The sequence below is a fragment of the Chionomys nivalis genome, chromosome 24, assembly GCF_950005125.1.
Source record: "Chionomys nivalis chromosome 24, mChiNiv1.1, whole genome shotgun sequence".
Taxonomy (NCBI): domain Eukaryota; kingdom Metazoa; phylum Chordata; class Mammalia; order Rodentia; family Cricetidae; genus Chionomys; species Chionomys nivalis.
This window is the reverse complement of record NC_080109.1, coordinates 8,489,687-8,506,247: the sequence shown is the minus strand read 5'-3', so window position 1 is coordinate 8,506,247 and position 16,561 is coordinate 8,489,687. Positions and strand designations below refer to the sequence as shown.

General features: G+C 38.4%; 1 protein-coding gene across 1 annotated transcript in view; it reads right to left on the bottom strand.

Annotated features, from left to right (window-relative positions):
• The window catches only part of Wdr49 (WD repeat domain 49), a 103,082-nt gene extending 86,866 nt beyond the window's left edge, over window positions 1-16,216 (bottom strand). The window contains exon 1 of the mRNA XM_057756720.1: window positions 16,034-16,216. Coding sequence (XP_057612703.1) covers window positions 16,034-16,216 — 183 coding nt within the window. The remainder of the gene's footprint in view (window positions 1-16,033) is intronic.
• Between the last annotated feature and the right edge of the window lie 345 nt (window positions 16,217-16,561).

The following is a 16,561-nucleotide window of genomic DNA, read 5'->3' as shown; positions in this document are numbered from 1 at the left end:
AGCCAGCTGGTGGTGCTACACAGAATATTAGAAATGGGTTAGATCAATATGTAAGAGCTAGCCGATAAGAGGCTGGAACTAATGGGCCAGGCAGTGTTTAAAAGAATACAGTTTCCGTGTAATTAATTCGGGTAAAGCCGTGCGGGCGGCCGGGCGTCAGGAACGCAGCCCGCTGCTCTTATTACAACATATTGTAAGACACTACAGTCATAGTTCTCATCCTGTGGATGGATCATAGCCCCTTTGGCAAATCTGTCTCCAAAATTGTTTACATTACAATTCAAATCAGTAGCAAAACTACAGTTATGAAATAGCAACAAAAATAATTTTATGGTTGGGGATCACCACAACATGAGGAACTGTATTAAATCATTCAACATGAGAAAGTTTAAGAAACATTGTGCTGCAGAAAAGCCTGCACTGTCTGATCATATTCTAGTTCATGGATAAAACACCATTTTAACCCAGACCTTCGATATCTTTTGTACGAACCAGTAACTGTGCTATATTGCTAAGAACAGGAAACCTGATAAATACAGAGACAATTTTATTTTGTGTATTTAAAATTATAGAATTACTAATCTAGCATAAAATAGCAGTTACATTCCCTGAAGTAGTATAAACAGCTGCATGACAATGTTCTGCATTTTTGATAATGCCAACATGCACTCAGAGAAGAGATGAGAATTACTCCAATTTATGAACCTGATAAAAAGGCACAGAGGTACATATGACTTCCACGATGTTTCCATTAGTCATGGTTCATACATGGTTTACACATTTGGTTTAAGTTTAAAGATAAAACCATTTTTTATTTATTTATTTATTTATTTATTTTTTTTTTTTTTTTTTGGTTTTTCGAGACAGGGTTTCTCTGTGGTTTTGGAGCCTGTCCTGGAACTAGCTCTTGTAGACCAGGCTGGTCTCGAACTCACAGAGATTCACCTGCCTCTGCCTCCCGAGTGCTGGGATTAAAGGCGTGCGCCACCACCGCCCGGCAATTAAAACCATTTTTTACATGTTTGTTTAAAATGTCTGTTTCTGCCATTCCTAGCATTAGCTCCATAAAACTTATATTTTGTGAATATGTGAATAAAAATATGTTTTAAGTTCTATGTCAGCATGAGTAAGTTGACAATTAACATATACTACATACATAATATTATTTATACATGGTGTCTTATATAATTTAACACGTGTGGACAATGTGGCTCTAAGGAGATGGGGAAGACAGCCTTTCCTTGTGTGACAGAGGCAAGGCTAGAAGAAGGCCTCAGAATGTCAGGGAATGAAAATGATCTGCTCAAGGGCTTAAAGAATTAATTCCCTGGTTAAAGGATTAAGGAAAACTCCCCTGCCCCATCAATTGGACACCACAAGCAACAAGTTCTGCTCTGCCCCCAAACCTTCCTATCCCCTGAGACCTCAGAGAACCTCTGAAGCACAGGCTGAGACTACCAAGAGGTGAGTGATCACCCACCCAGTGGATCGCCCCACTCTCTGGGCCCTCAATATTGGGGCAAAATCCTGGACCGCTCCTCCACCTGCCACAGCCTCTCTAAGCAGCCATCAGGCAAGCTCCCTGAAAGTAGGCTGCTCCAACACTTTTACCCCATTGATTGGACCCTGTATTCTACAAGATCTACTCCACCCCCAAACCCTCCTATCCTCCAAGACCTCAAAGGAACTCTGAAGCACAGGCTGTAACTACACAGAGTGGACCAAAATAGCACTCCAATAGAGTGGACCAAGAGAGACCTCAGCAGCTTCCTGAGACACAGACAGTAACAGTACAGAGCAGATCAAGAACAGCTCCCAGCCGGGCGGTGGTGGCACACGCCTTTAATCCCAGCACTCGGGAGGCAGAGGCAGGCGGATCTCTGTGAGTTCGAGACCAGCCTGGTCTACAGCTAGTTCCAGGACAGGCTCCAAAACCACAGAGAAACCCTGTCTTGAAAAACAAAAAACAAAAAACAAAAAACAAACAAACAAAAAAAAAAAACAAAAAAAAAAAGAACAGCTCCCAAAGACCAGTCAACAACTGCAAGGAATGGACTAAGAGGCAAAGACACTTCTGGCACCAATTAGAAGAAGAGACGGTTAGGCACCAATGCAAAAATTCATTCAACAACTTCAAAAGCAAGAAGATAACACTAGAACCCAGTGGTCTTACAATAGGAAGACCTGATCATCCTAACCCAGAAGAAGCAGAAGAAAACAATTTTAAACGTGCAGAATTCTACCAGAACTTCAAAGAAGACCTAATATCTATACTTCTCAAAGCGTTATACGTAATAGAAACAGAAGAATCATTGCTAAACTCTTTTTAAGAGGCTGCAATTACCCTGATACAGAAACCACACAAAAACTCAACCAAGGAAGAGAATTACAGACCAATCTCCCTCATGAACATTGATGCAAAATACACAATAAAATCCTAGCAAGCCAAATCCAAGAACACATCAAAAAAAAAAAAAAATCATCCACCATGATCATGTCAGTTTCATCCCAGAGATTCGTGGATAGTTCAACTTACAAAAATCTACCAATGTAAGTCACCATATAAATAAACTGAAAGAAAAAACATATGATCATCTCATTAGGTCCTTGGCAGGCAGCCTTGGGATTATAAAGTGGCTTGAAAAGGGGGAGCTTAAAATGGGAGGCATGTGTAACCAACCCATTTGCATCTCCAGGCCATGTCAGGAGGTCAGAGAAGTCACTGCAGCTGAGTAGGCAGGAATATGGCAAGTTCCAAAGTTAGAGAAAAGCACAGAGAGATGGTAGTAGGTTCTGGCAAGTAACCAAGGACAGAACCAACACATTATTAGTCTCTGAAACTCCTTGTCAAATCCCTCTTCAAATTATTAGATAAATTTATATTCTTATTAGCAAAACCTAAGGTTATCTATACTGAAGACCCTTACCAAAGTAGAGATTTGTTCTCAAAAGACTCATAGGCAATGATGAAATGTAATTTTTTGTTTGTTTGTTTGTTTGTTTTTGTTTGTTACAAGGTTTCACTGTAGTTTTAGAGCCTGTCCTGGAACTAGCTCGACCAGACTGGCCTTGAACTCAGGATCCACTTGCCTCTGTCTCCCAAGTACTGGGATTAAAGGCGTGTGCCACCACCACCTGGCTGAAATGTAATTTTTTAAACTACACACATGTACATCTTTCTGAAAAAGATCAATATATTCCCAAAACAAATATTTAAGGTCATCTTTCAAATTCTGCCAAACATGTTTTCCTAACTGTTTAATAATAACAACAGTGCTTATAATAAAATGCATAACATTTACTCTTTTTCCTACTTAAAAATTTGCATCTAAAAAGACAAAAAATGCACATGAAAGTTAAATTTAGGAGGAAATCATAATGCAGTTTGATCAAAGTCTAGCTATTTTCTCTCTTGCCAAAGTCTGACAGTGGATAATAGTGATACTGGTCTAAGATTCTTCATCTTCATTTATTAGGTATTTGCCATCAGAACCTGTAAATAAAAGTCAAAATGTTATATGAAAGATTTTCCTCCACCCATGCACTTATTGGAAAATATGCAAGAATATGTATACCGTACCACACAAGGCATCAAGGATAGGTTTGCTTATTCATTCAACAAACACTGTATCTTCATTCCATGCCAAATACTATTATAAACACACAGAATTAACTTCAAAAAAGGTAAACTCTCTTGAAATACTTTCATTTCAATGGAAGCCAAGATATGTCAGTCATAATGAGTAACACATGCTCCCTAAATTACTAAAAGTCTAACAAAGGCCTGAATATCACTCTGTTGTTTTTCTCATATTAAATACCATGTGGCATTTAAGCTTGATGATATTATATAAACATCAGTCTTAAAGAGATCAGAACCTTTTCTTTTGTTTGCTTTTACTACAAACAATTGAAATTCAACAATGTTGCCTTTTCTCTAAAAGAAAAATTCAAAATCAGTATTTAAATCTTTTCTCGAGCCCCACTAGTTTTACTAAGCATTTCACCAAATTTTTTTTTTTTTTTTTTTGGTCAGGCAGTCAGTGTGAGTTTTTGTTAATGCTCCATTACAGTTGAATGAAGACACAGTATCAAAATGTATCCTCTTTCTATATTTATAATTAAATTTTAAATTAGCATGCTACTTTCTCATGCTCCATTCCATTGTGTTTGCCTCAATTTCCCTTGCTTATAAACCATGCTGCTTATGAATATGTATTAGGGCTCTCTGTCAAATGCTGTGAGCATCTTTGAAGCAGAAGAGAAGGTACATTATTTCAGAACAGATGCATCCCTTTATAACATCCTCTGTAATCTCCATCTGTCCAAGAACAGTCACGAAAAACAGAGCAACAGGACAGGAGAGACCATTTGACTGGTTCAAGTTCATTGTTTCCTCTTGCTTCAATGGGCTTAGTTGGTTTCAATTTTCACTTACTCTCTCAAAGAAACTTACTAGCACAAACACAGGCCTTAATATCCCAGTACACAATGTACAAGTTTACAATAATATTTGTGGTGTTGAAATTGAACTGAAGATATTATAAAATCATTATTTTTTAAATCTATTGATCAATGATGTGTAGATATTGATATGAATAAGTATGAATAAGTTCTAGCTCTGTCAAATAAAAAGACACAGTAGAAATATCATCCCCAGTAGTGGTAGGGATCCTGTTTCTCAAATCTTAATTGTCTAAATAGTATTCTCCAATAAATGAAACTAGAGTCTTGAAAAAGTGACAGACTCCAAGTCTTGGGCACTAATGAAAACTTGTGCTGGAAAAATAAAAATAAAACACTGATAGGGAATATTAAAAGGATACAGAAGTTCTGAACAAAGGTGGCACATGCTGTTATTCCCAACATTAGGGAGGTAGAGACAGGTGGACTTCTGTGAGTTCAAGGCCAACTTGGTTTACAAAGCAAGTTCTAGGATAGCCAGACTGGTTACACAGAACAGCCCCGTTTATAAACCAAAAAGAAAACAGGAAAAGAAGAGAGGGAGAGGAAGACAGAGAGAGAGAGAGAGAGACAGAGAGAGAGACAGAGAGAGAGAACAAGGATAAAGAAACTGACTCAAAGAATTTGAGGAAAATTTAACCTTACAAAGAGTAATGATGGTTATGACTAATGAAGTATTATTATAAAATATCAAATTCATGAATCTATAGCATGCTCAGATGAAATAATATGAGAGTGAAAAGTGACGAGAGTGAGATAAAGTAGTCTTATAAACAAATGCCATCCTGAGAATAAAAAATGATTGATTACATTTAATACATCATTTTCTAAATACTGTTTCTAGCAATAATCATTAAAAATAAAGCAATAATCAGGCCAATGAGAGAAAGCTTGTTGAAAAATAGTCCTAACGTAATATGAAAACATCACCCAACAAGTGCCTTTGTAGTGGATAACTATGGTGGAACCACTTTAATCACAGATCAAAATACTATATGTATATGCTACATACATCTGTGCCCCAAAACATGACCGAACAACTTAAAAAGAGGAGCGAGTTACATGGACTCATGGTATCTGAAGGTTCAGTATATATTTGATTTTCTTTGTATGCTTGTCTAGTATCTCTTGATGGTGGAGCTGTGTGACCCAGAGATCTTCTAACTTCATGTTGTGCAAAGGCAGAAAATGTTATAGCAAAAAGGAACAGACCAAAGTACACCCCTAAGGACACACACCCAATGATTTACTTCTTCTAATTAGGATTCATTCTATACAATTTACCATCATAATATATGCTACCACATTATAACTCCATCAGGATATTTATCTATTCCATAGATGAGAACCTTTATGATCTACATATTTCTAGAAATGCCATCACCAAGATTCCCCCCTCCAGAGGATCCTTCATTAATCCCCCAGTTGTTTACCAAGTTAACAATTAAGATTACCCATTCTTACCGTATTATTCCTTATTCCAGAGAAGCAGTAGAAAAAATAGATCCTCGGCTGTGTCTTTGCCAAACATTAGAGAACCTAAATCTAACAGTGAAGAAGCAATAATCAAACCCCAATTGTCATTTAAAACACCCTATTGGCACAAGTTCTTTGAAACATCCATTTCATGGGAGATGAAAGAAAGAACTTTTGAAGATGAAAGGAAAGCAAAAAGAAAGACTGATTAAAGCCAACGACTAAAAGCACAAGTCCTGGGTTGGATCTGTGAAAAAATATAATGTATATACTATAGAAATACTGCAAGGAGATAAGTAGGGATATTTTAATAAGGATTTTGTTTGGTAATGTATGAGGTTAAGCTTTCTTGGTACAAAAGGACATTATGGTTATGTAGAAGAATGTATTTGTTTCTAGCAGGTGTGTGCTAAGCTAATTAAGGCTAAATTAAGATGCCAAAGTTGTTTTTAAGTAACTTAGGTAAAGCCTTTTATATAAAATATGTATAAAGTGAAAAGTAAAGTGTCAAAATGTTAATTGTTAAATTTAATTGGAAGACTATTTTACTGCAATTGTGCTTCTAGCTTCATGCTTTCTGTGTGTTTGGTACGTTTTAAAGAGAACAATTAACCACTTCTTCTATGTTCCCTGACTCCACCTTACTCAGCATGTCCAATCAATCAACAGTTGTGTGCATCACAGCTATGAATTTCATTTTAATCTCTCTTCAATCCTTCTACAGTAACAAATCAGCTGTACTAGCTTTCTAATTCTCTCTCTTCTTCCTCTCTGCCTACTGCCAATGCCATAATTATTCCCACAACATTCCAAAACTACCTCAAGCTTTAAAGTTGCTTCTGAACTATCAATCTTATTGTGTAACTTCCATAATTAAAATGTGCCAAGCCTCTTCACAGATACCAAGATAAACCTTAGTCCCTTTAACATGGTTCCTTATGTCCTTCCTGATACAGTTGTGGCCTGGTTCTTAGTCTCATCTTTATTACCTTTTCCTTCACAGATGGGTTCTAGATGCCTGGAAGTAGATAGCAAAATACACCCTACTGGCCAGATATGGAGTCACATCTGTAATCTCAGCATGTGGGAAGCTAAAGCAGGAGGGTCAAGAGTTTGAATTCAACTCAGGATATATAAGGATTTCAAGGCCAACATGGGTTACACAGCAATATCTTGTTTAAATCAGTCAATCAATCAATGCCTTATATGCCCTTGTACTCCCTTGGTAACATAAAGCTTTGTGGGGTTTTTTGTTTGTTTGTTTGTTTTTGCAAATGGCTTTCTTAACCTCCATTCTACCTACTGATGTCCTTACCCGCCAGATGGGAACCTGGGTATTTCTGACTTGAGAAAGGCTTCTGGGAAACCTCTCTCTGGTATGAGAAAGTAATTTCTTGCTTGAGTTTGAGCTGCTCCTCAAACATGCGTGTGTTGAAGGACTTTTTTTTTTGCCATATGATGAGCTTTGAGAAAGTGGTTAGACCATTAGAGCTCCATCTTCATTTGCAGATTAATTAATTAATGAGTGTCTACTTTGATGGCATTATTGGGAGACGGAAAAAAATAGGAAATGGTGCCTAATTGGAAAAAGTGGATCACTGTAAGCATGCCTAGGAGGATATGAATGCCCTGGACCCTTCTTTTACAAACTCTGATTCCTGGGAATCAGTAAATGATTAGTTTTCCTACGTATAACCTTCTACCTTGTTGTTCTATCTTCCAGCAGGCCCAAGAACACCGAGCCAAGTGAACACCCTTATTGAGATCTCCTCACACTAACCAAAGATATCCTGATTCTGAGTCATTTTTATACAAGTAATAGTGTTTTCCCTAATAAGAACATCTGTGATAAGAATGATCAAAAGAGCCTCCTCTGATCCCCTACCTACAATCTCCCAGTCTTATACCCATCTCTGTAGCAAAAAACCTGCTGTGTCTCCCTTTCCACACTGACCCCATCCCAAAAAATTACAAAAACCTTTTCCTCCAACCTTACCTGCCCTAACTCATCCCAGTATTCCAGCCTCTGGCACCAGCAAACATTCCCTGTGAACACATCAGCTGAGCAAATCAGGAAAACAAGCAACACAAACCGTCACACTCTAGCTTCTTACTGACTAACTCTTACATTAACTTAACCCATTTCTATTAATCTGTGTGCCGCCACATGGCAATGACTTACCAGCTAAAATTCCCAGCATTTGTCTCAAGCAGCTCCATGGCATCTCTCTGATTCTGCCCTTCTTTCTCCCAGCATACAGCCTAATTTTCCCGCCTAGTTCTGTTCTTCCCTGCCATAGGCTCAAAGCAGTTCTTTATTCATTAACCAATAAATGCAACACATAGACAGAAGGACCTCCCACATATATCCCCTAGTGACAGGGAGTTATTCCACAAAGTACAAAAAGAAGGAAGATTACCTAATTAATAATATTGATATGAGGCCACAGTTATCCTGATACCGAAACCACATAAAGACTCAATAAGAAGGAGATCTATAGAGTATTTTCCCTTATGAACATAGATACAAAAGTGCTCGTGAAAATACTTGCAAACCAAGTTCAAGAACATATCAAAAAGGTCATTCACCAGGATCAAGTAGGCTTCACCCCAGATATTCAGGATAGTTCAATATTAAAAAATCAATAAGTGTAATCTGCCTTATAAATAAACTAAAGAAAAAAAACACATAATAATCTCTTTAAATGAAGAATAGGCATTTGACACAATCCAATACCACATGTTTTAAGTCCAGGAGAGAGTAAGGATGAAAGAGACATACACAAATTTTATAAATGCAGTTTTCAACAAACCCATAGCCAATATCAAATTAAATGGAGAGAAATTCAAGCAATTCCTCTTAAAACAGGAACAAGACAAGGTGGTGCATTCTCTCCACATCTATTCAATATACTACTTAAAGTTTTAGCTACAGCAATAAGACAACTAATGATCAAGAGGATACAAATTAGAAAGGAGAAAGTTAAATCATCATTATTTGCACATGATATGACAGATTACATAAATGCCTATAAAAATTCTACCAGGGAACGTCTATGGCTGACAAACAATTTCAGCCAAGTGGCTAGAGACAAGATTAATTAAAAAACATCAGTAACCCTCCTGTGTATTAATGACAAATGGACTGAGAAAAAAAATCAGGAAAGCAGCACATCTTCCAGTAGCCTCAAATAATATCTTATGGTAACTCTAACCAAGCAATTAAAAGATTTGTATGATAAAAGAACTTTAAGTCTTTGAAGTAAAAAATTAAAGAAGATATCAGAAGATTGGAATGATTTCCCATGCTCATTGATTGGTAGGATTAACAGAGTAAAATGGGCATCTTATTTAAAGTAATCTATAGAGTCAATGCAATTTCCATCAAAATTCTTATACTAGAACAGAGGAAAGTATTCTCTGTCTCTCTGGAGCCCTGACTCAATGTGGTCCATGTATTTAATGCAGGGGTTTTATTGAATTCTCCAGGAGTTTAGAGAACCATGAGAATCTCTTTAGATACATAAATATTGAAAGAAGTAAGGTGAATCAAGGTAACAAGAAAACATGAGGAAGGATGGCTCAATCTATACTACCCAATAGGATTTTCCAAGGTGATAACATGCTCTGTGTTTCCTTCAGGTTAATATGGTACTCACTAGCCATGGAGGGATACTGAGTGCTTAAAATATTATTAGTATTTGTATGGAACTGATGCTTTAATTCCATTAATGTTTAATTTTATTTAGTGAGTATAGTCACACCTAACTTGTATCAACTAGGCGATGAAGAACTTGTAGAAAAGCTAGAGTAACAATCTGATGTTGTATGTGAAGATAATTAGGGAACTATGTTTGCATACATGACAATTGGAAGAATCAAGGAAAATAGAAGCCTTGGTAATTTTGAGCAGCGAACATCACTCCCTGTAAAATCATCATTGTTAGAGCCACATCACTGACTGAGGACATGAAGGTCCCTTTTTCTGCATAATAAAGTTACAGTCTAAGACATTTTTGATACAGTGAACAGGGGGAAAGCTTTCAGGATTTGATCCTGAGCAAGTGTGAGATGGAGCTTTGGGAATTCAGCAGGAACTATTTAAGATTTCCTATTTTTAGCTATTACTGAGTCGGTAGTGCCCTGTATCATTATTCTGGGAACAGATAACAAACGTAACATCAAAATTATTTGATATTGAATTCAGGTAACCATCCTTTATAAATTTTCTATATTTCTGTAATTTAAGTATAATAAGATTTGTCAGTGTGGTGATCTGGTTGAGTTGCACAACAAATGGAAGGAATAGGCATTATCTCCTTACTCGCTCCTAGCTAACAAGCTTCTTCATGGCTTGCCTTCTTGACTTCAGTCTGACCAGAGAGCAAGGTTAAAACATTAGTTCACCAGAAAACACATTTTATTACCTCCCCTGTTCTAGACTCATCTCCCTATGTCTCTATTACAGAAACACAGGGAAAAAGTGGAAAAGATGCGGCCCTGAGAGAGCTCCTCCCCAAGTTGTGTACAAAGGCCGTATCATTCATAAAAGACACATTTTTTTTCATTGAGATCGGTGCACGTCTTTATTTCCCTGACTCTTTGGTGATGACACTATTTACTAACATTGCCCATAAATCTTAACAAGTCAGACAAAATTGTCAAAGAATTCCTCTGCTAATTTCAGTGGTGATTTCCAGCTGTAGGAGTGTTGAGTTTGTTCAGACATCATTACCTTGGTGCTGAAGAGCGAGACCTACAGAGCTGGCCTGATTTTCTGTGTCCATCAAAACTAAGTGTTAGATTCCACTAAGGGAGCTGGGGGAGAAAGTGTCTGGCTTGCTGCTTTTGTTCAGCAGGTGCTAATTGATTGTGGCTACTGAATGAACTTTGAGCCACATAATAGAGTTACAAATTAAGCTTTGCCCATTTCCCTCTCACAAGTCCACTGAAATGCCTTTAGAAAAGAAAAACTAATAAAAAATGTTATGGGTTATTCTTATCTTTTTTTTTTTTGTCAAGCTTTTCCCTGCAGTGATTTCATCATAGGAGATTTTTATTTGCTGATTATGCATTGACTTCGAGCCTACACAGTCTCAACTTAATGGGCTTGCTTTGAGTGAAGGCTTTATCTTTTTAAAATTGAATTCTCTATAGCGCCATCTCAAAAGAAACTTTTATTGGGCTTGTGGATCCTCGAGACTCACTGGCAAGTCAGCATAGTACCAGGGCAATGGGAAACTGTAAAAGCAAACAAACAAACAAAAAAAAACCAACAACAACAACAAAAAAATTGATAATGACTAAGGGTTGAGAGCCAAACTTGTCTCTTGGCCTCTATATGCAACCATATACATACATACATACCTGCCCACATGTTTGCCCCTGCAGACACATACATATATACACATATGCAAAACAAAGAAAAATAACTCTAAAATTTTTGCAGGGAATGCATGGGTAAATGATAGAATACAAACAGGTAGGGCAGAACCAAACCAGGACCAGAATGCATGAGCCAAGGGATGAAGTAAATGTGGCTGCTGAGAGAAGGAATTCAGAACTCAGACCAGGGAGCCAAGTGTGCTAGATAAACTGTGGTACCAAACCAAACCGATGATGGAGCAGCCATGAGCAGAGAGAGAAGTTCCTGACACATCAAGGTACATGATAGAGAGTGGGAGGAAAGAACTGTTTGGGCACCTTGCATGGGCTCTTCAAAAAAATATCTCATTTCCCTTCTACCATAATCTCCACCTCTCACCATTCCTATAGAACAAGCAACCACAGCCACTCCTTCTTATGCAATGGCTGACTTTTGAAATTCTAAAGAAAATGTAAAATATGGTTGCTATCAGAATAATATAAGAATCTAGAGACTGTGTCATTTCTCTAAGCTTTGGAAGCTCTGCAGGAAAGTTGGAAGGATAGCATTTCCCAGTTCTATGAATAATCACTACTCCACTCCCTTCCAGCTGCTCCGTGGCTCTTTGACACCATCACTTGAAAGAAAATGAAACCCTAAGTTCCCTTGTAGTCACTCTAGCCCTTCAACTTCTTTACTACAAAAAGAATCAAGACATCAATTAAAACCCTTTGTCTGCAAATAGAAATGTGAAATAAGAGGAAATGATGCCTTTGTACTCTCTGTGAAGATTTGCCTGAGTAACTCTTGCTTCATATCACAAATGAGAAAAATACAGGAAAATTATGGCATGTCATTAAGAAACATAACTTTCTTTAGGAAACCTGAGTTAGAATCAAGACAATGTTAGACGTTATGTGGCTCAGTCTCCACTAATCAAATGCATGACAGCTTGTGTTCATTGAGAACTTCTCCTGCGAGGCAAACACTGGTCTTAGTAATTATACCCCGCTTAGTTATAACAAAACTCCTATTTCTCCATGTTAGAAATAAAGGAAAATGAGACTCAGAGATACTGGTTTTCATAGTAACATTGTAAGTGGCAAAACTGCCCAGCAGCTTTGATTTGTGACTCTCAGACACTGTGATCATTTTAACTCATCTGTGTCAGTGTATAATGGGCATAATGACTCACTTTGTTCCTGAATGTCACTATAACAACTAAATAATAATATGGTGTAGGATATTTCATGTAGAAATTGATGTAAAATGTGTAATGCCCATTTATACAGCCTTAATACATACTCGTGTGTGTGTGTGTGTGTGTGTGTGTGTGTGTGTGTTTTCAGTTGCTCGTGCACCTGTGTGCCTATGCATGTGGAGGCCAGAGAGCCAATGTTTTTCTCAACAGTGTTCCAGCTTGCTTCTTAAGACAGGGTATATCACTGAACCTGAAATACTTATTCAACTAGAACGGCTGATCAGGCAGCCCTGTTTCCATTTTCCCAGTGCTGGTATTAAAGCTGTGCTTTGCTGTGCCCAGGTGCTAGGGATCAAACTCATGTCCTCAGGCGCATGAGTTTCCCCAGAACCGCACTGCCAATTTAAAGACCACACGCTGTACTTTTCTTTCTTTTTTCTGTTTTATTTTTAAAGTTTTATTTATTATTTGTGTGTGTGTGTGCACGCACACACACGCATATGGGTGGCATATACCACAGTACACACGTGGAGGTCAGAGGACAACATTGTGGAATTGGTTCTCTCTGTGTGCTTTCCCTGAGTTTCTGGGATCAAGTTCAGGTCTGAGGTAGTTTCCAGGCAAGTCCTTGTTAAACCATCTTTCTAGCCCTGATTTTGCTTTAGAGACAGGCCTTCACTCTGTTGTTAAGCATGCACTGAGCTGGAGGAGCTCTTACGTAAACTTCCCCAGTGCCAGGATAAATGGAGGCTTGTTTGTTTGTTTGTTTGTATGTTTGAGACAGGGTTTCTCTGTGTAACAGCCCTAGCTGTCCTGGAACTAGCTGTTGTAGGCCAGGCTGGCCTCGAACTCACAGAGATCCTCCTGGTTCTGCCTCCCACGCCTCTGAGATTAAAAGAATGCACCACCACCACCAGGTTCTTATTGCGATTTTCCAACAGAGTACGCCTCCAGTCTCTGTTTTTTATTTAAACACTGCCTGTTTTTAAGGAGCTGGATCTAAACCAATGCCTAATAGCTCTACAGACTCAAATAAGCAGTCTTTACAAAAAAAAAAAAAAAAAAAAAAAAAAAAACGAACAAAACGTAATACAAGATAAATGAATTTTGTTCCAGAGCCTGATGTTTCTGAGACTAAGTGTTCCATGAATGGACCTCGTCCGCCACTCTTTGGGGTACTGTGCTGCAGCTACGTCCGGGAGCCACTCCCTCTTTGGTGAGATGGGTTCCAGCGAAGCCTCTCTGCATTGGCCCTTCTCTGTGCCTGACATCAGCCTTGGCTGTGTACCTGCCATCGGGTGTGGTTCCATCCTGTCTGCTGAGTGTATGGAAGATGAACTTCTTGTCTTTTCCTTCACATTTTAAAGAGTAAACTATCATAGATTCCCAAGGTCCGTGGGAGCTTGGAACTGCATATTCTTTCCCTTTCAGTTCCATTCAGTCACTCTTGTTTTTTCATCTTGAAATTTCAAAATAAATCGTCAGCCTTTTGAAGAGATTCAATCTCACATGAGCAAGAGCTCAAACTTCCCTTAGAGGTTGAAGAGTGGTTTGGGTTCACCCAAGTCTGATGTGTTTCAAATGATGCCCAGCCCCAACATCAGGAGCATTTCTCGGACACATCTACTTTCTAATACCTTAGCTCCCATAGACCCCAGCGTTCAAACCCTTTGTGTTCTCAGCATCAAAACAAAGCTGCCACATTTCTGTTCATTCTGGAACCAAAGCTGTCCTAATCCACTGTTATATTTTCTTGATTGTCCTCAAGCTGTCAAAATGTTTGCAATGACTCTCAAAACATGCCAAATTTATCTGGGGCAGTGGGCATGAGACACATTGAAATCTCTCAGACAAATGGATTAGAAGAATAGCAAATACACAAAGATTAAAAGAATGAAATGCAGTATGTTCAGTGTTACTAAATATGATAGATTTTTGTTATCCAGGAATAATTGGTATTTATATGGGTAGAATCTGAATTATTATATAAAGGAATGCCAAGTAGATCTTCCACAGCAAATGCCTTTTTAAAATTCATTCTCTCTCTCTCTCTCTCTCTCTCTCTCTCTCTCTGTGTGTGTGTGTGTGTGTGTGTGTGTGTGTGTGTGTGTGTGCCCACAGGGGCCAGAGGCATTAATGCTTCTGGAGCTAGAGTCACAGTAGGATATGAGCTGCCTGACATGGACCTGAACTCAGGTCCTCTGATAGAACTTTACAAAGCACTCTTGACTATTAAGCCATCTCTCCAGCTACCGCATCTGGATATCACTTTGTGATAGGTAAAGGTTAAAAATAGATGCCAATTATAGTTCAGTATAATTGCTAGATTTCATGTTTTATTAGCTTTAAGACTGAATTCCAAAACATTATATATCAGCTTCCAATTAATACAGACATTTCAAGCACCCCCAGAAGAGCTCATAGAGGCCTGAGGTCACATCGTAGCAAGCGTAATGAAGCAGAAAGTATACAAGTTTATGTCTGTCTACATTCCACAGCACTGAATGAAAGTATCCTACCTGCACTGGTAACTTAAATTTCACTTTGAAGTATGCTGTTCATTATATATAGTTGCAGAATTCCAAATTAATTAGCTAAGATAAGGAGGGGGAAATTATTCAGTTGTGGTTATCATATGTTTTGTCTTCTACATAGAATGAGAACAAAATCCTCACTTTGCTTTGACTGGCATTCTCCAGAGGAGAACATGAGGCCTGGAAAGTGGGTCACTTGTCGTAGATTTGCAGACCAACACAGTACCCATATCGGTTATGAAAGGGACTGTGTTACTCAGAGTGTGGCAGAAAAGAATCTTCACAAACTGGACACATGTATTTGCATTTTCCTCATTCTATTTTCTTAATGATTGCAAGGGCAGTTATTTACCAGGGGATTAATTTAATCATCTGAATTTCCCTATTCATATGCATAAGTTTTACTTTCTGGAAAAATGTATTAATTTCTAAGAAAAATGTGCAATAATACATTGTACTCTTTGATAGTGATGATATTTTTGTGTATCAAATTCAAATTAATTGTTAGTTTTTGTCCCAGAGAACTGAAAGATAATGCTGCAAGGACTTGATGTCAAGCCTGAGCTCCTGACCATTCTCAAGTCCCTGCTTTGACTATTAAATATTGAAACGTGTGTGTGTGAGAGAGGTGTGTACAGATAAACATGCATGCATGCAAATGTGTGGAATCTGTAACTCAGTCTCAAGCATCATTCTTCAGGGAACATCACCATGTATTTTGAGATGGGGCTCTCACTGGAAATGGCTGGCTCACCGACTATGTAGGATGGATGGCCAGTGAAACCCAGAGAACTCCTTGCCTCCACTTCCCCAGCACTGTGAGCGCCGGTACATCTAGCTTGTCACACGGGTGCTAGGTATCAGATTCGGGTCTTTGTACTTACACTGCTGATACTCTGTTAACTGAGATATCTCTCAGACATGCTATTCCAGTATTTTCAACCAAAAGTGTGTGTTTCACCACATCCTCTGGTCAGTAAGATAAACACTCACCTCAAAGACCTGTTGCATCTTCACGAAATCCTCCACACGGAGCTGATTTTCAAGGAGGCCGTAGTCTTCACTCACAGTAATGTCCTCTGTCTTCTCAAGGCATATCGGCTCCAGCTGTGGCCCCACGTTTAACTCAGGTGCAGCATCAGGGTGACTCCGAGTGACTTCACCCTTTCTCAGCATCCTAAAACTCTGTGTTTGTTTCTTTTCTTGCTCTTGGTTCCTTCAAGAGGATCCTTTGGAAAGGAGCCCAACTTAGGAAAGAATTTAAAATGAAAGTTCCAACTATATAATTATGAAGCAAAATATTGGAACAAAAACATTTTTTCCCCTCACCCGGTGGTGTGCGTGCCCCCGAAGGCCACCTTCCCAGCTCATATGTAGTTCTTTGTTTGCTCTATCCTGGTGCTTTTGTGTGTTTCCTGGCAACCAATATCAAGCCAACTGACTTTCCCTCCCTGTGCCTGACCAATGACTGACTTGAAGGTTTTAATGTTTAAAGTCGTCTTTAAGTTACGTTTTAGAAGA